Below are 17,370 nucleotides of genomic sequence, written 5' to 3' on the forward strand. Positions count from 1 at the left end.
GCCTCTTGACTCCCCTTTTCTATAACATCATACTGAATTGGACGTGCTCTCTACCAGTGATTCTGACTCTTTTTTTCATGATCACATGGATGCTGTGGATGTTACTGTGCAAACCGGGTGCCAGGATGTTCATTTTGGTCTTTCAGCTGTGGGGGTTCTAGTGGGGATTCAGTTCAGTCATCAGAACAGACTCAGTCCTCTTCGGATGACACTTTGGCTGTACTTCAGATGGTGGTTGCTCGTCTAGGGCTGAACAAGTCACCTGCCCAACCAGCCCAGTCCAATGTCTTTTTTAGACAGTCCTTAGCAGTGACTGCCTATGCTATGCCACTGTGCAAAGATTTTTTGTCTGAATTTTCTAACACCCTCACGGGGTCTAGTGCGCATAAGCGGCAATCAAAGACTGCTTTAACGCTAGTATCTATGGCTGAAGCAGATTCCATCGGAGTGGATCGCATTCCAGAAATACAGCAGCCTGTCGCAGCCCTGGTGGTGTCAAGTGACGAGGCCCTACAGGGCAATATGCAATACCCCAGTGGCCAATGTTGTCGTACAGACTTGCTGCTGAAAAAGGCGTACAAATTTGCTGCCTATATAACCTACACTGAAAATATAATCTGTGAATTACTCCACACTACCACCAGTATATTGGAGTCAGGAAACATTGACCCCTTAGTTTCTCAGTTCCTGCAGACAGGTCTTCCGACTATGGGCCATGTGACCCGCAAACTAGCCACTCTTACCGCCACAATTCTGACAGTCTGCCACCAAGTGTGGCTTGCTCACATGAAACTGCCTGAGAATTGTAAGAAGACTCTGAGGAACCTCCCAATCGTTCCTGGCCACCTCTTTAGGCCTAACGTTCCAGAACTGCTGGAAAAGAGAGTGAAATTGTCTGAGGCCACTCGGACCAACGCTTCCATCAGCATCCTACTCCACAGACTCAGAGGCCCCGTGCTGCTGACGATGTTTGAGGTTTTCAACCTCATCATCAGCAGTTGCCAGAGGGACCATGCCAGTACCCCCCCACTGCAACTAAAAGTCACACCCATAAAGCCTGTGGTGCTTGGGCTGGCGGCCGATCGTTTTTCAATGCAACACCTACAATTCTGGAGGAGCACAACAGTAGATCCTTGGGTTTTGACAACCTTAAGCAGAGGGTATGCTTTACACTTTCGACACCGGCCCCCCAAGTTCTCGAGGATTGTCACTACAGTGGTCAGGGATGCAGTTTATTCAGTGGCTCTCTCTCAGGAAATTCATTCTCTGTTGGAGATGGGAGCCAAAGAAAAGGTTAATTCGCTCGTTCAAATGGAGGGATTTTATTCAACTTATTTTCTAGTTTTGAAAAAAGACAGTTCTCGATTTAAGGCATCTAAACTTGTTCCTGAAAACTCTGTCTTTTCGAATGTTATGTGCAGCCGACGTTTTTGGGCTGTTACGAGGGAGGATTGGTTTACAAGCATCGACTTGAAAGACACATACTTTCATGTTCCAATTGTACCTCAGCAAAGAAAGCTTACCAATTCAAGGACCTACCATTCGGTCTGTCTCTGGCCTCTCGTGTTTTCACGAGGTGCATTGGTGCAGCTCTATATCCTCTATGGTCCAGAGAAATGCAGATCCTTCCTTATTTGGATGACTGGCTGCTTTGTGCCCCCACAAGGCATGAAGTTGTCCACAACACCAGACTGCTTTTAGAGCATGTGCAGAAACTGGGTCTCGCTATATACGATAAAAAGATTTGCCTGATTCCGGTGCAATCGATTAATTACATTGGGATGACTATGGACTCTTATGTAATCTCTGCCACTCTATCACATCCTTGGGCAGACAATATTCTGCAGCTCCTTGCTCATTTCTGGCTGGGAACGATGCTGCCATAGATTATTACTACAGCTTATGGGGATGCTGACTGCCACCACTTCCGTGATTCCACTTCGCTTGCTCCACCTCAGGCCTCTCAAGTGGTGAAACAACAGTTTCTGGTTGAACCACCATCAAACATCGTTTATTGGTTGATAGTTGTTTCCCACCATTGTGTTCATAAATTGACATAATGGAAAAACTGGGATATCCCATGCAATAATTCTTGCCAGTTCTGGCAGGCCGTCATGTGCTCACTTTTCCAAGAACACCTTGATGGTGTTCCACCTGAACCATCAAGGTGGCATGAAGTCTCTCAAGTCCTTGCATCTCACTCACAAGATTCTCACCTGGTCTCTTCCCCGACTAGCATAACTGAGGGCAGTTCAAGCAATCAGGTAGCAGATGTCCTATCAATGGATATTCTGCATCCGGGAAAATTGTGTTTTTTGCATTAGAGGTGACCACCCATTGTCGCTTGTGGTTTGCGAGGAGAGAGACATTCAGTTCGTTAGGGCAGGATGTGCTATCTCACCAGTGGCCGAACTACCAACTGTATGCATTTCCTCCTATTCCACTGTTGTGGGAGGCATTGCAAAGGATCTCCTAGTGCAACCAGTGTACTCCTTGTAGCCTCTTCTGAGACTCCTCCTCTAGTGGCTCCGTATGAGACTCCTCCTCTAGCGGCTCCATCTGTTCTGTCTGAGACTCCTCCTCCCTCAGCTCCACCTCCTGAGACTCAAATTCCTGATCCTCCAGCCATGGCTCCACCCCTCGAGCCTCCAGTGGCTTTGCCTGCACTACTTCCAGCTCCATCCCTTGAGAATCAAATTCCTGATTCTCCAGCGGTTCTGCCCAATCCATCTCCATCTGCTGAGCCTCCTGTGGCTCCACCCCCTGAGCCCTTGCTTCCTGCAGCTCCATCTCCTGAACCTCCATACCTGCAGCTTTTCCCTCGTGGTCCCTACCTTTCGCCTCCTGACCCTCTGCCAGTTCCGTCCTGGTCTCCTGACCCTCTTGCAGTTCCATCCTGGTCTCCTGAACCTCTGCCAGTTCCGTCCTGGTCTCCTGAACCTCTGCTAGTTCCGTCCTGGTCTCCTGAACCTCTGACAGTTCCGTCCTGGTCTCCTGAACCTCTTCCAGTTCTGTCCTGGTCTCCTGAACCTCTGCCAGTTCTGTCCTGGTCTCCTGATCCTCCCAGGCCGCCGACCCCGATCCCTTCCTTTAGCCACCTCCCAAACCACCGGATACCGTTCCCTTCCTGGAGCCACCTTTCAAACCACCAGACCCTGCTCCCTTCCTGGATCCACCTCCCAAACCTCAAGACCCCACTCCCTTCCTGGAACCACTTCCCTTGCTCCAGGTCTCCTGCTCATCTACCAGATCTGCCTTGGTCTCCTGACCACATGACTGGCTGATAAGATTGCATGAATAAGTAGATGTACAGGTGTACATAATAAAGTGGCTGGTGAGAGTATTTTCAAATTTGACAAGTTACTGAGTTGATTAGTTGACTAATTGGTCTTAAAGAAATGGAACAGAATATTAAACAGAAAGTGTCTTCAGGCACATTTTTAAAAGTATTATTTTTATGTATTATTTTTTAACTTGAAAAATGCCCAAAAAATTCTACTCTTGTGGTGGGATGCTAAAAAAATTTATTAAAAAAAGCTTCAAAAGCACTGACCGCCATTGTATGGACCTAAAGAGATGAGATATTCTTTATAAAATCTTCATTTGTGTTCTGCAGAAGAAGGGTGAGTAAATGTTGAGAACATTTACATTTTTAAGTGAACTAACCCTTTAGAACACAAAAACTAAAAAAATAAATATAAGAAAAAAAATCTAGATACACTAATTGACCTCAAGAATCAATCAATGGGTTGTTGAACAAGTTGACCATCGTAACACATCCCAATCTTAAAGAAGCTGAAAGACATACAAAGAATAAAGCTGAAGTGCACAAACAGAACTGAAATACACAACCATCAAGTGGGGAGAAAAGATGAGAAACACTGCATTAGGAGAAGATACACTGCATTAAGTGGCCGTTAAACCTGTGTGCATTACTGTTAACACTGTTAAAAACCAAATGGAATAAAGGAATTGAAAGGAAGTGTGAGCTTTTGTAATGTTGCTGAACAAAGAGATGATGACGATGATGTGAAGAACCCAAGTGCAATTTTATTTATTTATTGACTAAAAACATGAACAAAAGACTTGACTAGACATAAAACTAGACTTGACATAAAACTAGACTAGGCTTGACTTGACTTGACTAGACACGAAAACCAAAACCATGAAACGATATTACATCAACAATACTCGACAAAGACAAAGGCAAACATAAGGGCTTTAAAAAAATCTGACATGAGTAACAAGTTAACAAGACCACCAATGAAAATACAAGACTGAAAACAATATAACAAGACAATGAAACATGAACCAATAACATAATATAACTGATAACAAGTTAATAAGACAATAAACCTATGAAAACAAAACACATGAACATGGAGGAAAAACAGGACATCACATGACTACGGAAACAGGAACTAAACTTTTCATAATAAAAGACATGAAAAACAGGAACCAACATAATAAACATGACAGCTTTCTCTATTTGAAGCATTAACAAGAAGCACAATATGTGAATGTTTGGAGCCAAGTGGCTGAACTCAGAAGAAGCTAATGAGAGGAGCTCATTAAAATTGATTGTGCAAGACAGGCAATGGACAGATTAAATATGCTTAATGAATTCTTGCTTTTCTCTTGTTCCTATCATCTCCAATTATTTTTGGGACAGAATTTTGGGGGGTGAGATTTTCTATAATGGGAATTTGGTAAGTGTGACACTTACTTAGATTTGGTATTGTTTAGTGCTGTTTTGCATTGTTAAAAATAAATGTTAGTGAAAAGTTAAAGAATTACAGCAGTCTGTTTTGCATTGTTAAAAATAAATGTTAGTGAAATGTTGAAGAATTACAGCACTCTTTTTTCATGTTTTTATGTTTTTGTTGTGCTGGCTGGTATGGAAGTTGTCCTGGATTTATTCTGGATTTTCACAATGTAAAGCTCTTTGAGTGTAGTGTCAGAAAAGCGCAATATAAGTGTATTTTTCATTCATTCATTCATACTGACACCTGGAGTGGATGCAAAAAGCAAATCATGCAAAAGCAAATGTTTTAAAGGTGCAACTCAATAATTTTTTCCTAATTTATTTTTTACTACTAAAGAAATGAATTGTAATTTTGAAAACAATGTCTAAAATCATGAGCACTCACATGAGGACTTCAGTCATATCAGTAACCTTATAAAAGCTGTTTTATTCTACACAGAGAGGGTCACATGACCAGCCGAATATTACTCGCTTAATCTCAGTAACTGTTATTGTTTTTGGACACTTTCACTCAGGGATTTAATTAATCCTGGCTGGCTGTGAATAGTGAATTTCTACAATGCCATCTATAACTGAAAACTTTTGAGTCTGAATGAGGCTGCATTCACACCCTTAGGTGTCAGTGTAAGTCCAAGACAAGGTGAACAAAAACTGACTAAGTATACCTTTAATTTACCAATACCATCGTAGAAATGTACTATTCACAGTCAGCCAGGATTAATTTATCCCACAAGCAAAAGTGTCTGATAACAGGGGGGGCTACTGATATGACTTTAGGATGAAGAAACCAGGCTTGTGAGTGTTCATGGTTTTAACCAAATTAAACTGATTTAAACTGACCTATTTTTTTTCTTCTTCTAAAAAACTGTAGTTTATCTCATCCACTTGGAATAAAATTTGACTTTGTTTACACAGGGCATATGAACACAATTTTTTATTTAGATCATTTTCATAAAATTGTATTGATTATATTTCACTTTGTTACTCCTGTGGTGTTCCTGGTCTAAAGTGACCGGCCATTGGAAATGACTAGATTACACTACAAAATACAGACACATTAAAGGAATAGTTTACCCAAAAATGAAAATTATCTCATCATTTACTCACAATCATGCCATCCTAGATGTGTATGACTTTCTGTCTTCTGCAGAACACAAATGAAGATTTTCAGAAGAATATTTCAGCTCTGTAGGTCATAATGTAACGAGGACTCAGGTTGAGAGGGATCTATTTGCAGCTTATTTAACACAGCAAGTTCAGAGTACAGACAGGCAAGGGTCGAATAATCAACAATATCAAAGGCAGAGCAGAAACGAGGTAAACAGGCAGGGGTTTGGATCAGGCAGGAAACAGCAATAGAAATAGTCCTGGCAAAGTCAATAATAGGCAGGCAGCAAACGATCGTAAAGAGGAAATCCAAGGCAAGGTCAAAACATGGGTAGGATAACACAGGTAATGAATAACCCTCAGAAATGCAGCCGGGGAAAACAAGACTTCACAATGAGTGAACAAACACACAGGGCTTAAATAGTTTGATATGTTAAATGAGTAATGTGGAACAGGTGTGTCGTAATCAGTCCAGGTATGCGGGCACTGGGAAATGTAGTCCAATTTTAATATTCAGGCTTGGGAGACCTCAGGTTGCCGATTGAGGAATCTTCACCGGCGTTTGTGACACATACAATGCATACAATGCATGTGAATGGGTGCCAACATTTTGCAATTTCACACCGAAAAGCATGTAAAGGCAGCATAAAATTAATCCATAAGATTCCAGTGGTTAAATTAATATCTTCTGAAGTGATATGATAGGTGAGAGTGAAAAACAGGTCAATATTTAAGTCCAGTTTTACTATAAATTATTCTTCCTGCCCAGTAGGGGGCGTATGCATGAAGAATGCGAATCACCATAAACACAATAAGAATGTGAAAGTTAAAGTGGAGATTCACTGAGAAGGATCTGTTTCTCACTCACACCAATCAAATCGCTTCAGATGACATGGATTTAACCACTGGAGTCATATGGATTACTTTTATGTTGACCTATGTGATTTTTGGAGCTATACAATTTTGTCACCCATTCACTTGCATTGTATGGACCAAAAGAGCAGAGACATTCTTCTAAAAATCTTAATTTGTGTTCTGCTTATGAAAGAAAGTCATACACATCCGGGATGGCAAAGGGGTTAGTAAATGATGAGATCATTTTTATTTTTGGGTGAACTACATATAAGTGTTTTCGTACACTGTTTTCGTTAAGAAATTTCATACACTAATACTAACTGCAGTTTGGCCTGCAAAACTTTAACACATTTTCTCATTACATTTTACTAATTGAGAAAACAAAACAGTTCTAATTTGTCATCAAATTAGCAAATTAGAACATTAGAAAAAAACATTATTTAATAATTGGATCAGCTATAAACATTGTAAAGTTCTTTAAAATGACACATATTTGTTTAGATGTAGCAAGTGGTTATTCATTTATTACTTAATTATTATTATTTGTATTAATTTGTTTCTGCGGGAGTGCCCCCCCATAAGGACAGATTAATGAATGATTAAAAAAAAAAATGTACACAACCTGCCATAATTACAAAAAAAAAAGTTGACAAAAAGATCTAATACAACATCTTTGGATAATATATGCAATATGAGAGATTTATTAACAATCTTAGTGGGCCGGTAATTTTTTACACAATCGAACACAACACAAGGGTTGAACAAATATAGACCATTGTTTCTTAATCCTGGTCCTGGGGACCCATAGAAATGCACATTTTGAAAGTCATCCTTTTATGACACACCCAGTCCAGTTTAGTTAATTAAAGATGTGCTGGATAAGGGAGACCAAAAAGTGCATGGGCTCCCAGGACCAAGATTATGAAACACTGATCTAGACATCTGTCGGCACATGCCTACCCAATCAGTAAGGTGATCTATTACTGATCTGTAGCAAAGCTGATGTTTCCAAAAATGTATCTTTTGTACATCTCTGAAAATACTGTGTTGACCATTGTAAATAAACCGTGCTTTAGACTTGTTCTGTTCACTCATGAGCACGCAGAGGACAAGCATCAAACGTGTAACATCAAGATGATCTGTGAACGACAAAGCAGTTGTGAGAAGATATATGATGAGTTTGCTGACAGTGGGAACAGGTTTTCTTGTCTCAATCGGTGGCTCTAATCTTGCTCCCTTGCTCTCTTGATCTGATGAAACATGAAGGTTTTCTGCTTCTGCTGAGGCAGAAGGAGAAAGCTGTCCTCATTTTATGACACAAGTTCTCTTATATTGAGCTCATTTGTTCAGTGGGATGTCAGCGATAGCAGTTGAAAGAATTGATGACAAGTGAGGCTGAGAGAAGGAAACAGAAAAAGGTATCCTTTACAGTGTTCCCTTCAGAAATACTGCACAACTTGCACTGAATAGTTGGAATGGGAATCATAAGGAATTTAATGATTCTGGTTATGATTCTGATTTACCTAAATTATTTAGGTTCATTAATGATTTCATTTACGATTCTTTTAGTAATCTTAAACAAATTTAATATTTTATAGCAAACTGCATAGTTCTGTCCCAAATCTTGGAAGAATGCAGATATTCGAAAACTGTTAATGGACCCATATGTCATGGTAATCATATGGTTCCAGTAATCAACATTTTAAACCCTTTTTAAATTCCAGTTTTTAAATTCAAACCTTATAGTCAAAGTGATGATGACTGTGACAGGGCGGGGCCGGGTCGTGATTCTACACACCTGGTCCCTTATCAGGCTTATCAAGCCTCCGAGAGGGATAAAAGCCGACTTCGGACAGTGGTGCGAGAGAGAGAGAGAGAGCATTTACAGGCAGCTGTATATGTGTGTGTTTGTGTCTTTTGGTTTAAGTTTTTCATTAAACTATTATTTATATTGTCAAGCCGGTTCTCGCCTCCTCTTTTCCCATAATTGCTTTACAATGGCATATGTGGATATTAACTTACTGGTATCGAATTGCCATTTGATATATCACAGAGATCAGTCTATAAAAGATATCAGCCCAACCTACATCTCCGATCTAACCAACATGGCACAGTTTAAGCATTTGATCCTATCAGAAACCATAAAAAATCCACATGACAAAAGGCACATGACACTTTAAAAATATAAATCTGTCACTACACAAGCCGCTTCAGGCTGGGAAATAATAATAATTTAATTAAAATTTCAAAGTGGTTACAATTTTAGTGTTCCTACACATAATCACACCAATAAAAATGCACATAAGCTACAGTGCAAATTGATGCCTGGTGAGCAAGCACATGAATATTTCATGGGCTGTATGAAAATATCACATTTACATTAATAATTAGCATCAGCATTTAACCTTCTCTAAAGAACACAGTGCTAGATTGTAAGTAATGGAGAGGAACAGTAACACTTATCAGTACCATTACCTGTGGCAAACATCTCATTGATTTTTGCCTGGACTATTTGATTATTTGCCCTCAAACAGGCATCAGTCTCATGGCCCTGCTACTCAACTAGAGGAAGGATTTGAATGTTAAGAGACATGGCTGTAATGGAAAGGATGGTGAGTAAACAGAAGCTGTAACATACTATTGTAATTTCAAAGGTTTATGTCTAAAACAAAAGTGTGTCTGCTTTGATGGGTAGCCTGTTTCAGAATGTATTAATGTACACCTACTTATTCATGTGATTATCTAATCAGCCAATCGTGTGGTGGCAGTCAGGTAGTTTAAGGTCAGGAGCTTCAGATAATGTTCACATCAACCATCAGAATGGGGCAAAAATTTAATCTTAGTGATTTTGACCGTGGCATGATTTTTGGTTCTAGACGTGCTGGTTTGAGTATTTCTGTAACTGCTGATCTCCTGGGATTTTCACGCACAACAGTCTCTAATGTTGAAACAAAAAACATCCAGTATGCGGCAGTTCTGTGGACATGAATGCCTTTTTGGTGAGAGAGGTCAACAGAGAATGGCCAGAATGATTTGAGCTAACAGAAAGGCTATATTTACTCAGATAACCACTCTGTTCAATTGTAGTGAGCAGAATGCACAACATGTCGAACACTGAGGAGGATGGTCTACAACAGCAGAAGAACACGTCAGGCACTGTATTAGGACCATGTTTTTTTTTTTTTTTTTTTAAGTGTATACAACATAGAGAAATGTCTTAAAAAATATTACATTATTTTATACATGTAGAATTGTATTACTAATTGTGGTATAATTTGTTTTATGTATGTTTGGAATTTGTGGTCAAACGAAAGCTCTTCTTTACAGCGTAACAACATCATTTCTTTTAATCTACAAACTTGGTTAGGCTTCCAAAATGCCTTAAACAAGATTACATTTTAAAATTCCTCCTAGACTAGAGCTATCAAGCTACAGCCACCAAACAGACCTGCAAACATGTAACTAACTTGCAAATATGCAACAATTTACAAAAAAACAAATGGCTGTAATTGTTGATGCTATCAACAAAGTTATTGTACAATAAAATCTAGCATTTATACATTGTGAGTACGTGTGTTAGCTAAAAGTCTGGGTGGGGGGTCCCTGGGTCAGAAAAATTCAACAACTCCTGTTAAGGGGATGACAGTGACTCTCAGCTCCAATATATACAGCAATAATACCACTGTTGGCTTGTCAAGAAAGCCTTGTCAAGGGCTCGTGCCCCATATATTTTTTTGCCATAGCTGCTGTTAGGCAAACACTTTGCAGTGCATATCTGGTACATATCACATTACCACTACTGCCTCAAAAACAATATCACCATTGTATACTCTCTCTTTGCCTAACATTTACATTTGTTCAGTTTGCAAGCAAGCCGGTTTCACTCACTTGGAATACGCACATTGAATGGGTTTGTGCTCGACTGCACCAGAGATTGTACTTTTTATGTAGACTGTGTTTTTATGGAATTGATAAAAAATTCAGGTTGTTTTAGAAAGTATTGTCAGGAACGGAATAACTGTATAGTTTGGGAATCTTACTGTGAAGCTAAAATCTAAGTTAATACATTTAGTACAGGCCACAATAAAAATTATGGGATGGAAAGAGTACCACAACCTCCAGTCTCTATATGAGCAGTGCATACTTATCCAGATGATCTATCCCACTTCTTGTACTCATAGTGTGAATTGCTTCCTTCTGGAAGAAGATACAGAGTGCCACATTGTAAATTAAATAGATTTAAGAACTCATTTGTGCCTGTATCAGTGGAAATTTTTAATAGAAGTTCACATTGATTGAATGTCTTTTTGTTGTGTGTTTTGTGCTGTACTGTGTCATTTTTAATGTTCAATGACATGTAGCAAAATATTTCCCCTTGGGGACAATAAAGTATACTTTGAGTTTTCTCTGAAACCCACCCCCTCCCCAGCTCCACAGTTTAGATCTGCTACACAGGGATTGGATTTATGTGTAATTGTACAGCAATATGTCATTCATGCTTGATACATCATGTCTTGTTTTTGTGTTATTGTGCAGCAGCAGCGGCAGCAGCAGCAGCATATCCACATGCTTAACTCAGTATGACTGTGTATTTTCAAGTAGTAGCAAGTCTCCGTACTTGCTCTGCAGCAGCAGCATAGCAGATCTAGTCCACCAAGATCAATATCCTATCAATATGTCATACTCACATTAAAATTCTAAATCTATCTGTGAGATTTCATGACTGAAATAATACTATGAACTGCATGAAATTCTTAATATGCAAAATGCTAAATTATTAACATTACATGAATGTGAAAATTAACAATATTGTGAATACATAAACAGCAGTCAAACATATGCAAAACTGTGCTAATTATTGTACTAGAATTATTTGCCACATTACCATTACCGTTGTGCACCAAAATACTGTAGCATTTGACTAGACACTAGGATCTTTGGAATGGGAAGCATTTTTTCTCCCATATAAAAGATGATGAATCTATTAATTTTGCATAGTATCTTAGCTTGATTATATGGATACTTGCATTTTATTATTTGCATTTAGCATTGGTTTTCCCCTGCTGTCAGCAGAAGTGGGTAGTAACACACTACATTTACTCTTTTTTTTTTTTTTACATGAAAATGTACTTTTATGAGTATGTATAATAGTGGAATATTTTCACTGTTATTCAAGTAAATTTGAATGAATTTTTTTAACTTTTACTACGTTACAATGGGCGATGTTCCTGTCATTACATTACTGGTTTTAAAAAAGTGTAAATAAATGCGGAATTTATTGTGAGATATTGTGAAACTTTTACGATGGGAACTTTACAGCTACACTCGAGTCGAGTCCACCACTGCAGCAGCAGCGAGTGCACCAAATAAACACTTTCTTTGCTTCACATCATGAAAAAGAGTAGTTTGGCCATGCAGTGCCTTCATTTTACACCAAGACAAATTGATATTTCAAGATAAAAATAGCAGTGCAGTAAATTTTGACAATTTTGATAACGTGGGATTGTCTGTGTCATTGTAATTTTCAGGGTGATTCTGTAACGTCTAGGTTACGTTTGTAGCCTCCGTTCCCTGATGGAGGGAATGAGACGTTTTGTCGAAGAAGCGACACTAGGGGTCTCTCTTGAGCGCTGAAAAGGCCAATGAGAAGTTGGCGGACAGAATTGGCATGTTCCGCCCCCAGACATACGAGACAGCGCCTGTGGCCGTCTGAAGCGGAGAGCACTCTACCGCATCCGGGAACTACACAGGGGCGGAAAGGCATCTTTATAAAGACGCGTCCTGAAAAGGACATTCAACGCCCCTGTGTATTGCTCTTTTAGAGGGAATTACTCTTTTAGAGAAAATCACTCTTTTATAAACTCTTTTAAGTTTTGCACTGTCGAAGCGCCCAGGGGCAAACTGCACTGCTGTGCAGAGAAGAAGAAAGCTGCTGAAGTGCGCCGTAGATCCAATAGCAGTATCGCTCAGAGGTAGAGGAACAGGTGTGTGACTTGCAGCTCGTGCATACATGACCATCGGTTCCGAAGAAAATATCTGAATGAAACAGACGCATTTCCCCGCCTTTATACCCGTATGTCTGGGCGCGGGACATGCAAATACTGTCATTGGCCTTTTTTCATAGATCAGAGGTATATTCGGTGCTCATGAGAGACCCCTAGTGTCGCTTCTTCGACACAATGTCAAAGTGAGCGACAGACGGGGAACCATGGGCTCTTATGACCTCAGTTTATAAGTATACATTTTTAAATCAGTGTTGCAATATATCAGTTCCTAAATCCATGTAAACATCTGCGTTAACTGTAAATGTCTTATGCTTCGTGGATCACATTCTTGACTTCTGGAGCATGAGCTGACAGTATGTTTGCGCCTGCATTTCATTTCTGCGTTTGACAGATGCGGCGTGTTTTTCTCATTGACAACAAAAAACAAGCTCTGAACTTAAATAAGCACAACACGCTTCCAAAAACAGAGATAAGTCGCCGTCTACCATTAGTTAACAGAACTAATTATCAAATTTCTTTCGACACTGAAAATACTGTAACACTGACCTAAGATTCCATGCAGTACTTTAAAAAGCAAAAGGACTTTAGAAATAGTGACAGTAGGCGTTAATAAATCTTGTTTCATTTTATTCAGTATTACGTATAATTGGGCCGGTGGGATATTGTTCATGTTATCCTAAAACTGGTTTCCAAACTGCTCTTCTAATTGACAGATTCGTCCAAATCTAACTAGAATCTTTAAAGTGATAGTTCAACCATAAATAAATGCTAAAAATTCTCACCCTCATTGTTCCAAACATGTGTGACTTTATGTATTTTGCGGAACCCAAAAAAGATGTAATGTAAGAGACTGACATTCTCAGTCACCATTCCCTTTTAAAATATGCAGTGACAGTAAACGGTGACTATAATGTATTCTGTCTGAAATCTCTTTTATTGTGTTGCATTGAATAAAGTCATATGATTTGAAACAACATGTATTACATATGATGACAATTGTACTTTTACATGAGTAAAAGAGACTCTCACACACACACACACACACACACACACACACACACACACACACACACACACACACACACACACACACACACACACACACACAAGAATGATCCAAGACAAGCAGGGGGAAAAAAATGGTTGTATGTCTCCAAATCTGATTACACACAGAAATGGAAGGGAACAGAGAGGCACATACTGTATTTGTGATGGCCACAGCTCACTAAGCAACAACTTGTTAATGAGAAGAAAAATACAAACAGAATTTGCAAGCCAAGCTTTGAAACAAGAGTTATATATAGATGAGTAGAGAAAGATTGCTATGTGCATTAAATGCTCTCTCACACACCTCTCTCAACTGTCTCACCACATCTATTCCTCATCTGATGAGGGATTTATGTGGACAGATAATGGTATTCTGTTTATAGACCCCTAATAACACAATCAAATTGGATCCAAGCTGACATATGATAATTCTACAAGAAAAATAAAATAAATCCATAACCATTTGTAAAAAGTTTTAAAACGTCTGAGTGCATATTACTGGACCTGATGTTAGCAGACATTTACAAATTTAATCAGAGATACCTATAGCAAAGAAAGAAAAAAAAACTCTTTAATATCTCAATTGTTTCTCCAAGACAGAAAGGAGATTAGTCGCCTCCTTCTTATTAGTAGTAATAGTGCAATTAAAGATATTTCAATCTAAACACAAACATTTCTCATCAAAATCTCCCAAAACAAAATGTCTGAGCTATGTTTCCGCATACATTTTTATAGTTATAAACTTTCATCTTTTATAAACAGATGTCTCATTTGTTTCTATTTTTATCTCTTCAAACAACTTTTAGGAGAAACGTGTGTAGGCTTTACTTACATGAAATATATCTAATAGTCTCCAGCAATAAAAAAGCAACCCAACAATTAAATGTTCCTCTGGGTACAATTGCATTGAAACAGACACAAAATTTAGTCAGTGTTTGATTCACTTACCTTCTTGGTGAAGTCCATGGCTTTGAGAATTGCCAGGTTGAGAGTCTCCAGCGAGGCTAGCACTCCTTCATATTCCCCCATGTGTTTGGCAAAGTAGTCTGATTAACACAAGTGAAGGTGAAGAGGGACAGTATGAAGTATTTGACACAAACTCAAAAACAATGAGATATACATCAAGCACAGTTTATCTTTAAAGACAAAGAAATGGGGTATCAGTTCTTAAAACCAACTTTTCCTTGACTTTTTCTCCAAAGACTTCTAAGCAGTCTAATCCAAAGAAATACGAAATTCCCAAAAATAACATAGAAAAAGCTAAACAGGAAATGTAAGCGCAGCGTAGTTCTAGCGGGAAGACTAGCAGCTGTACATCATCGCACCATTACATAGGTAACTCCTAGCCAATCACATGTAAGCCACCCCAGTTGAGTCCCAGGGGGTAGGCTCCTCGCCCCTGCCTCTATATCCGGGAGGATATGACAGTTCCAAGTACAACTTCTTCGGACCGACAGACAAGGCTTACGCAAAAGAGAGACATTATAGTTCTGTTTTATATTCATCAAATAAATGTAATGTTAAATTTCACTCAAGTCTGCGAGTCTTCTTGATAGAACTAGATGTTCTCAGGAAAAATGCCTAAATAAATGTAATACCTTCATATTTGATGCCCTGTAGACCCAAGAGACACTGTTTTCCCATAAAAAAACATTAAAGAACTGGCAGCAGGGTTGACAGCAACTTACTATAAAATTAACGGTGTCTTGATGTTGATGAATTTTTTTTGCATAAATCTGTTGTCGCAAGCTTCATACTATCAAAATACGGTGTTTTACTGTTGTTGAAATTAACAGCTATGTTCACAGCATGCACCTTGGCATGAAGAAATTACTTCCAATTTTTACTATTTACTGGTTTATTAAGTTGAGTCGATGTAGTGACACTAGGGGTCTCTCTTGAGAGCCTCGGTTACCTCTATTTTTGAGAAAAGGCCATTGAGAATTGGTAAACAGAATTTGCATGCCCCTCTCCCGGACATACGGGTATAAAAGGAGAGAAGCGTGCCTCTGTTCAGACAGGTTTTGAGCTGAGGTCCCTGTGTGCACAGGTACCTGTGTGTACAGAGCAACTGTCGAGAGTGCGCTAAGATTAGCCAGTTGTCGAGGTAGTTGAGTATGCGAATGCCCACTTCCATTAACGGGGCAAGAGCTGCCTCTGCGACTTTCATGAAGACCCGAGGGGGGACCTTGTACTGACACGCCTGGCATTCGAATGAACCGAAGAAAGGTTCTGTGACAGAGTAATTTTGGAGACATGAAAGTATGCATCCTTCAGGTCTACCGCTGCGATCTTGATGCCGGACGCATATCAGAATACGTTTCTGCATCAGCATCTTGAACGGGAGTCTGTGTAAGGCCAGGATCAGAACTTGCAGGTCTAAGATTCACCGCAACCCACCGCCTTTCTTGGGTACGATGAAGTAAGGGGTGTAGAATCCCTTCTCCATCTCGGCTGGAGGGACAGGCTCTATCGCATCCTTGCGCAGAAGGGTTGCGATCTCCGCATGCAGGGTGGAGGTGTTTTCGGCCTGCGCTGAGGAAAAGCGGACGCTGCTGAAACGGGGCGTGTGCCTGGCAAACTGAATCGCGTAACAAAGTCAGATGGTCCTGGCTAGCCACCGTGATGGGTTGGAAAGCGTAAGCCACTTTTCCAAGCACTGGGCGAGGGGCACTAAGGGGACGATCATGTGTGACGTACCTGGAGGTGAGGCCTCATGGCGGGGAGCAGGCAACGTCACTTCCTGGAGCGTTGCATCTTCCTAAGGTGGTTGTGCTGAGGAGAAGCTTGAAGCACTTACCTTGCTCCAGGTGCCCAGTCTGGGGCTGGATGGCGACTGAGGAGGAGGTTCTGTAGCGACGACCTCTAGACTCATCAGCACCTGCCGGCCTGAGGCGCGAGTGTGGTACATATGGGCACGTGAAGGTGGAAGGGCCACGTTTATGGGGGCCCGACTGCGAGTGCTTGGTATCTGAATGCCGTGAGAATGGCGGTTGTGGGCACCTCAACATGCCCGTTGAACTCCCGAAATCACCTCCAGCGCTAGCCGCGCCGGGCCTATACCCATGGGTAGAAGGCGTGGCGTGAGGGGCAGCTAGAGTGGCTTTTCCCCGGAAGAAGGAAAGCCGCAACTGCAACTTTGCCATGGTCGTGTTCTCACATTGAGAACATGAACCATCCACAAATGGTGCCTCAGTGTGTTCTCTGCCCAGACACGTGAGGCAGCGCCCATGGTGGTCTGAAGCAGAGAGGTAATGACCGCATCCAGGAATAACACAAGGACGGAAGGGCATCTTGAAAAAGATGCATCTTTAAAATGACGTTCAACATCCAAGTGCTGTACTCTTTTAGAAAAATATACTCTTTCAACTTGTATATATTCTTTTAGACAGGCTGTCGAAGCGCCCAGGGCCGTAGTCTGCACTAGAGTGCAGAGAAGAGAAAATCTTCTCCAACAGCATGCGCTCTTGTAGAAGTGAGTGGAACAACAGTGGATTTATTCAGGTCGCTGATACACAACCACTCGGCTCTGAAGAAAAAAATCTGTCTGAACAGACCACTCTTCCCTCCTTTTATACCCGTATGTCTCGG

At 40.3% G+C, this 17,370-nt stretch overlaps 1 protein-coding gene across 3 annotated transcripts in view; it reads right to left on the reverse strand.

Annotated features, from left to right (window-relative positions):
- The window catches only part of necab2 (N-terminal EF-hand calcium binding protein 2), a 133,041-nt gene that overhangs the window by 48,011 nt on the left and 67,660 nt on the right, over window positions 1-17,370 (reverse strand). For all 3 annotated transcript variants that reach the window (XM_052151825.1, XM_052151824.1, XM_052151823.1), the window contains exon 5: window positions 14,728-14,825. In XM_052151825.1, the coding sequence (XP_052007785.1) occupies window positions 14,728-14,825 (98 nt within the window). The remainder of the gene's footprint in view (window positions 1-14,727; window positions 14,826-17,370) is intronic.

This window comes from Xyrauchen texanus, chromosome 21 (genome assembly GCF_025860055.1).
Source record: "Xyrauchen texanus isolate HMW12.3.18 chromosome 21, RBS_HiC_50CHRs, whole genome shotgun sequence".
In the NCBI taxonomy this organism is placed as follows: Eukaryota; Metazoa; Chordata; class Actinopteri; order Cypriniformes; family Catostomidae; genus Xyrauchen; species Xyrauchen texanus.